The 8307-nt window shown below is 35.8% G+C and overlaps 1 protein-coding gene across 4 annotated transcripts in view; it reads left to right on the forward strand.

The window, feature by feature from the left end:
• TRPC3 (transient receptor potential cation channel subfamily C member 3) overlaps positions 1-7689 on the forward strand; it is a 38603-nt gene extending 30914 nt beyond the window's left edge. For 3 of the 4 annotated variants that reach the window (XM_065684677.1, XM_065684686.1, XM_065684704.1), the window contains 7 exons: positions 166-399; positions 965-1229; positions 1681-1876; positions 3651-3860; positions 5248-5328; positions 6283-6358; positions 7333-7689. In XM_065684677.1, coding sequence (XP_065540749.1) covers positions 166-399; positions 965-1229; positions 1681-1876; positions 3651-3860; positions 5248-5328; positions 6283-6358; positions 7333-7475 — 1205 coding nt within the window. In that variant the 3' untranslated portion in view covers positions 7476-7689. Of the gene's footprint in view, positions 1-165; positions 400-964; positions 1230-1680; positions 1877-3650; positions 3861-5247; positions 5329-6282; positions 6359-6883; positions 6920-7332 lie in introns of all 4 variants that reach the window. The other variant, XM_065684695.1, reaches the window with a different exon arrangement.
• The last annotated feature ends 618 nt before the right edge of the window (positions 7690-8307 follow it).

The following is an 8307-nucleotide window of genomic DNA, read 5'->3' on the forward strand; positions in this document are numbered from 1 at the left end:
AAACCAAGAGGGCCTTACTCAAGGTGTGTGATGATGCTGTGACATTGCAAATAAGTGAATTTTTGCTCCACTGGTACCACCTGGTTTTATGAGTTGGAATGCAGAGAATGTAAGTGGAAAGAGTTTGGCCAACATTGCGATGTGGTTTTTCACCTTTTGTTGCAGGTATGATGTGGTCAGAATGCAAAGAGCTATGGCTGGAAGGACCCAGGGAATATATTTTGCAGTTATGGAATGTTTTGGATTTTGGGATGCTGTCCATTTTCATTGCTGCTTTCACAGCAAGACTTCTGGCATTCCTGCAGGCCACAAAAGCACAACAATATGTGGACAACTACATTGAGGAGAATGACCTCTCTGAGGTTACACTTCCTCCAGAAATAGAATATTTTACTTATGGTGAGTTTAACTTTTCTTCAACGCAGATCTGAACATAGGAAAACTGGTAGGATGCACTATAAAGCATTTTGAAGCTTTAAGATGAATATTTGCATGTGTTTGTCTTGGTCCTACTTCCATTGAGGTAAAAGGCATAAATCTTCATGATTTCAAAGGGAATTAGGTTATATCCTGAACAGGGAAAAGCTGGTGTGATTAATAAATTAAATTGTTCATTAGCCAACACTGTTACTTTCCCATCAGTAACACAAAATATAAATAAATTTCTGTCTCTAGCATAGTGCTTATTCAGATAAAACAGTTGTGTTTAAGAGAAGCAGTAAGGAATTACATATTGTTACATATACCAGGTTAAAATGCAAACTGCAGAAGAAAACGTCATGTTTTTTCAAGTACTAGTAGAAGGTGGTGTAACTTAGATTTATTCCTTGTGACTAAGGGAACTGCTAGACTCTTCGAATATTTGTCTTAACTAAATTCAGACCCGCTCATGGAAAAATCCTATCAAGACTTAATTTTCAGCATTGTGATAAATAACTCTACCCCTGTATTTTGTGTCTTCCAGCTAGAGATAAATGGCTCCCATCTGATCCTCAGATAATATCTGAAGGCCTTTATGCAATTGCTGTCGTTCTTAGCTTTTCTCGTATTGCATATATCCTGCCTGCAAATGAGAGTTTTGGGCCTTTGCAGATTTCACTTGGAAGGACTGTTAAAGACATCTTCAAGTTTATGGTCCTTTTTATTATGGTATTTCTTGCATTTATGATTGGGATGTTCATACTGTATTCCTACTACCTTGGAGCTAAACTAAACCCAGCCTTTACAACGTAAGTATGAAGTTTTGTTCAAGTAAAAAGCTAATATGTAACTTTCAGGTTTTTCACTAAGGTAACAAAGACTGTGAGATATATCGTATGCTGTTTCCTAGCATTAAAATAAAACTGAAAAAAAACCCAGTTGAAGTCAGTGGAAAATCAGGTATCTCAGCAGAACACAAAATTCTGTCCTACTTGTGTAATGGAAGCTTTTGTTGCAGTCTGAAATAATTTTACCTTGTGTTAATCACACAGATTTAAGGGAAACCAATTGGTGGAGTGTAGTGGAGAAACTGAATGTACCGTGAACTCTTTTTTTCCATGTTTGTTGTTTTGATCAGTGCTCTACAAACCTGATTCACAGACAAACTGCTTGAGATTGTTTATCACTTACTGTAAACACAATTCATGTATTTATTTGTGTAGATAGTTCATAGTGTCTTCCTCTTTTTTTTCCCTTCAGAGTGGAAGAAAGTTTCAAGACCTTATTTTGGTCAATATTTGGCCTGTCTGAAGTAACCTCTGTTGTCCTCAAATATGATCACAAATTCATAGAGAACATCGGTTACGTTCTTTATGGCATATACAATGTAACGATGGTGGTAGTTCTGCTCAACATGCTGATTGCTATGATCAACAGTTCATATCAAGAAATTGAGGTGGGCTCTGTTCTCAAGTTGTTTTATTTTGAGAAAAGGCAGAATTACTAAGAATTATTTCAGTGAGCGCATCTGGATTATACAGGAGTTGTGAAGTTATCTCCTTTACTGAGGTAATCTCAAAAACATACCATGTTCCTAGGAGTGACTTTACCTAACAACCCAGCCACAGCTGCATAATCATACAGAATCTGAATAAGTAGTTTATCTTGGGCCATGTATACGCATCTAAGGAGATGGCATCCATCCAGAAATCTTAAAATCAAAGTAATACTAAAACAAAGACTGCTGTGAAGTAGAAAACAAGGTTACTGGGCTTAGCATTTTAGACATGGGTTATTGATTCCAGTTTCCTTAGGATGTTTATTTCATGATTCCTTAATGTAGTACACTTCTATCTTTGACAAGTCATTAGAATACAGATTAAATGCTATTTTCATGTGGGCTTTAATGGAGATCTGATTTTTAGTTCCAGTCCTCATACTTTTTAGCAAAATATGCAGGAGTTAGACACTTGTGTACAACAGTGATACTTGAATATACTTTATTATATTTATATGGCTTTGTAGGTGAAATATGGTACAGGTACCATCTTTAAGACTATTGTGAATGAGTCACACTTTGCAATGCTTATATGCTTTGTTTGTAATATGTGCTTTTTTCCACTTTAGGTCTGATATCAAAACTTGGTTCTATGTTTACTGAGCTTTGCCATATGTTCTGAAAACAGTGGTAGTATTGCTTCAAATCTGCCAAATGGCTCAGTCAAATGAACACTGATTTCACACAAAGTTATTAGCTGAATTGCTTACTAAATGACATATAGTTTATTTGAATTTCATTATGATGACAAAGTGTCTCCACTTTAAGAGACAACTAATTATAATATTTAGCATCCAACTCCAGTAAGAAACTTAGAAAATTTTAAAGTAGAGAAGATACTTGGGTTTTAAAAATTAAGTTGCTGAAATTAAAGTATATTTATATTGCCAGATTTTCAGACCATGAGTTCTGATATTATTTAGAGTACTACATTCTCACAGATGCAGGTGCACACCATACTAGCAGGATAAAAAAGATTGTTTTAGACAGGGTATTAAAATGGATAAGTAATTTCCAATATTTTCAATGACTCCAAGGAAATAACAGGGAATTCAGGAGGAGAAAAATAGTTATGATAAATCAACTTTTCACCTTTGGAATAAACCAAGTCTTGCCTTGGAGTACTTCAGTAAGAATGTGTTAGGACAAAATGAGTTTGTTGTTTTTAACACCATTTCTGTATGGCAACAAAGCTTGTGTTTTATGTATCCCATTATAAATTGGATTCACTTTTTATGTAATAAGCTAATGAGTGCTACCATTTTAAGCCATCTGCCTTGAGGCTAATACTTCATCACTTTTGCAAGTACCAAATTCATGTGACCAGTTTAAGGAGAAAAATGAGGCCTTAAAAACCCCAAAAAGTTCCACTTTAAATTGCGAGGAATTTATATGTTGGCTTTCACTCAGTGCAAAAATAACACTTATTTAAATGAATCACATGCTTCAACTAAGCATTGTCAATGAGGTGTTGCCATAAAAAGACAACCAAAATTTAGTTAAAATAGACTTGATAAAGTGGTTGCATTTTTGCAAATCTACTGGAAGTCTTATTAGCAAGCAACATTTTATGTAAAACAGAAAGGGTCAACATTTAAAAGAAGTGTCATGTGGAAAAAGTTTTGCATTTCCTAAAAATAAAACACATACCTGTTCTTATATCTTTACACAGGATGACAGTGATGTAGAGTGGAAGTTTGCTCGTTCTAAACTGTGGTTATCATATTTTGATGATGGAAAAACATTACCTCCACCATTCAGTCTTGTACCAAGCCCCAAATCTTTTTTCTATTTCATTGTGAGGATCATTAACTTTTCTAAGTGCAGAAGGAGACGACTACAGAAGGATATTGAAATGGGAATGGGTAATTCCAAATCTAGGGTAGGTACTGAAATCTTTACATTGCATTGAAGATCTGCAAAAAACATTTTGCTTTTCTTTATGTTCTAGGGTACAATCTGTGCTTCCAATGATGGTAGGGTAATTAGTCAAGCATTTGTATTCATAGATCTACATTGCAGACTGCCTAAATGTACTATATCAAACAAAAAAACAGCTTCAAATTTTCTTAGGCTAACAAGGTCCAATGACTGGAAAAACACAATAAAAATAAAAATAACTGAGTACTTAAAGATGCAAATAATTCACACAAGGAATGACCTAAATATTGAATAAAGATGTTTTCAGCCTCTCTTATGAAGATTTTTAGTTCAGAGTAAAAAGAAAAAAACTAAACCAAACAACAACAATAAAAACAACCAAACAACAACAACAACAAAAAAAAAAAAACAACACAAAAAAAACAACCCAAAACTGGAGGGAATAAGGGGAGATAACTTTTCCTTTCACTAGGACGGGAGACAGATGAAGCGTGGTCAGTATGATACTCACTTCCTGCTGTCAAACGCTGTGTTCTCAACAGAAGACAACGGGAAAGAGGAAGGGATCAATAGTAGTAATCTTCAGTGTGTTAATGGCATTCTAAATTTGAGTATCTAAATGTTATTTACAAATATAAATGGAATGCAGTGTCACTAAAAATTAATGACAGATGCAGATTAGGGGGTTGAATTTTACCTGTGGATACACATTTTTTACTTAATCCTTATTAGTGTATCTGAGAGGAGAGTCTGGTACTTGATTTGGTAATAACAAACCTTCTGCATTTGTCACAGAGCTCTCTCATCCAAGATGGCTTTTTCCCCCCTTCTATTTCTAGTCCGCTGCTACAAAAATCTTGTATTATTTGGGATCTAATGGCTTTGTGATCATTGAATGGTTGAGCAATGACCTTTTTTTTAAATGCATTACTATTCCTGAAAAGAGCACTTTAGAAAAACACTTGAAGCTAAACAGAAATAGTTTTGAGCATGTATTTGTAGCTTAAAGTAGGGTTATGAGTGCATATCCATAACAGATCTTTGTTAAAGCCAGTTCAAAGAGTCTCTCCTTACTCTGGCCACTCATCCCTGCCTCCAAGTCATAATTCATTATTTCCTCAGCTGTACAAGCACATTTTCTTTGGAGCTGTGCTGTGAACAGGATAGCTATTTTTAGTGCTTTAAAAAAAAAAAACCCCACAAATCCAACAATAAGGCTATCTTGTTGGGTTTTTTGGTGTTTGTTTTTTTTTTTAATAATATTCTGATATAGTGACTATGGAGACGCACCAAACATGTCTCTAAGAAAAAAAAAAAAAAAAAAAAAGGAGCTGAATGCTTACTGTGAATTCCATAATACGTTTTAATTTTCTCTTATTTCTCCCTAGTTAAATCTTTTTCAGTCAAACTCCAGAGTTTTTGAATCACACAGCTTCAACAGCATTCTCAATCAGCCGACACGCTATCAGGTAAATACATGCAGTGATCACTATTTTGAGTAATAGAACTGTGTGAAGGTACTAGCAGAATGTTGTGTTTCAAGTACATTTTGCCTTCACTAGATAAAGAAAACCTCCTGTAGAAATCAAACTCTGGAATGCTACTCTAAAATAGAGTTTTAAAACTAGCACATGCAAAACTTAGATTTTCCTTTGATGGCCTGGGTTGGAAAGTGTGAGAAGCAAGCATCTGAAACTGATTTCTGAGGAAGCGATGTGAAGGCATTGAGCTGAGTAGATTAGCACTATTTTCGCTTTCTTTCTTCTCATCTGAAGTGTGACATTCAACATTACTGCAAATAGCAATGCTCCTTTCTGGTAAGAGGAGTTTGACAGATATTCCCTTCCTGACATCTTTCCAGCTCAGAAATAAAAGAGTAGATAGGAGCTCTTGTGAAAATGTTGAAGGTATGTAATCTACCTGTGCAACCCCTGTTAGACGACCCACATTAGATTGGAAAGGGTAACACACTTCAATATGATTACATACAAGGAACACTGGTAGTTACAGTATAAAAATACAGATACCATCTTAATGAATCCTTTACAGCTGACATTGCATTCTCATAGTGTAAAATCTCAATTTTTATTTTTAAAAGATACTTATATTTTACACATCCTTTCATTTGTGAACTGAGCTCAACAGGGTTGACCTATTCTACAGCCTAAATTAGGTGTGTGTAGACATATTTTCCTGTTGTCCTGTTCCCTACAAAAAGTTGTGCTGCCCTGTAAATAAGAGGATAAGAAAGGTGTTTCATTGTAATGATGAATCTCAGCATGCCGCCAGAAAACCCATATGAGGCAACTGCTTTATCTGAGGCTGTTTGCTCACTTACACAGATGTGAGGGAGACAGGTGGAAAAGTGAACAGTGTTTAATTGTATATGCTCATCTGATTATTTAACTGTTGCAATTTGGCAGCAAATAATGAAAAGACTGATAAAACGTTACGTTCTGAAAGCACAAGTGGACAAAGAAAATGATGAAGTAAATGAAGGTAAGAAAGAGACTGCAATTGCAACAGTCAGAGACAATTTTTGTCGTGTTGTAGTAAGAACTGACATTACAGTGGTGTATGGAAGTTTCAGGTAAAAAGAGTGTTATTTCCACTTCTAATGCATGGAACTCAGATGTTCGTGTAAGTATGCCTGTGACAACAAAAATGGACAAGTATGACTAAAGAAGTAGAGCTGAGAAACACTATGGGCCCCATTTTACAGGGGGAAAATGAGAGCACAGAAGTAACCTTACAGTAGAAATTTGTGAGGAAGCCATTAACTGTATGCATACTTCCAGAGTCCTAGTCAGAGCTGTAAGAATTCACATACCTCACTCTTGTTGGAAGAATAGTATTTGAATAGTTTAAGAAGCTTCTGCTCTTGAGCTGAATATCCTATGATGGAAAGCACTCTATTGCTTGTTATGAGCCTGGCCTTCACAATTGTTTTCATTTAAGTGTGGTTTTGTGTTCATGTCAAATTGTAACACCATTTTAAATTGGATGACTTTTTCTAATTCAAAGGATATTGGTAAGGAAGAGGAGAGAGACTCAGAAGCTGTGAGTTTTACTGCCAGCTCTGCCACAATTTCCCTGTGTGATCTTGCACATCACGTCAGAAAAAAATCTCTTTGCCTTTTCTCTCTAAAAGGGGGATACTAATATTTACCAGCTGCTCAGCAGTGTTGTGTGATTAATTCATTAACCTTTGTAAAACCTGTGCTTTTTGATGTCCTGTCTACATGTGGAGCACAACATTAGGGTACAGTGGGCTATTAAAGTACTCTTCGTACTATACAGGGGTGGAGACATACTCACATCCCCTTGGGAATGAGAAGAGGTAAAGCCTTTCCTGTATCTGCTCTCATGAACATTTTGAGATGATCATCTGAAATACACACTGGTGGGATTTAACAGTATTTGAAGGAGTATTAAACTTTGCTAACAAGTATTTCTTCCAATGATTAATACAGGTGAATTGAAGGAAATCAAACAGGATATCTCCAGTCTTCGCTACGAACTTTTGGAGGATAAGTCCCAAGCAACAGAAGAATTAGCAATTTTAATACATAAACTCAGCGAGAAACTAAATCCTAATATGTTGACATGTGAATGATCCAACAAAGGAACCATGGTTTTGACTACAGCACAACTACTTATTGGCAATAATATTTCAGTATCTTATACTTGAAAAATGTATTGTAGGTTTTTAGCACTAAATAACTCATGTACAGCTTCTCTGGAATTTGTCTTAGGAAATTTTATTAACTCACCACGCAAAGATTGCTCTCTTCATTTTACTTGTGTAAAGGCAAAGAACCACCTTTTTTTTTGTTGTTGTTATTTATGCATTAAAAGGTATAATGGTATCAATTGCTGATATTTTAACAGGTTTATGAATACATGTTGAGAATTCTTTGCACTAAATTTGCGAGAAAAGAAAAAAGTAAAATAACAAATACAGCGTAGTACTGTGTTCCTTGCACCCACGGGGTCCAAATAGGATTTTTCATAATACAACAAATCAACTATAGATCTGTGGAGGATTACTTGAAATCTTTGTTCTTTATTAATGACGTTTTTAAGCTAAGGTCAAAGAAATAATGAATATCGGGCAAGTGTGAATGTAATTGTAGCAACAGCATTTAACATGGATGTATATACGTGTACCCACACGTACCACTTATTAATCTGCCATCTGCCGTTTCACGAGTGAGGACTGGACATTTTATTTTGTAAAGCCCAACATCGGCAGGCCACTGACCTCAGTCCGCAGCTACTCTTTACGCGGTAGAAGAGATTTTTTTAACGTTCCTACTTGCCGCAGGGCTGGTATTTTGTTACCCTGTTTCGATGCTGCCTCCGTGCTTGGTTGTTCAATAAAACATTCCTACTTACCGGCTCTCCCTGCGGGCCCACTCCTTCCGCAGCGCCGCGACCCGACCCGA

Source organism: Lathamus discolor, chromosome 1 (genome assembly GCF_037157495.1).
Source record: "Lathamus discolor isolate bLatDis1 chromosome 1, bLatDis1.hap1, whole genome shotgun sequence".
Taxonomy (NCBI): domain Eukaryota; kingdom Metazoa; phylum Chordata; class Aves; order Psittaciformes; family Psittacidae; genus Lathamus; species Lathamus discolor.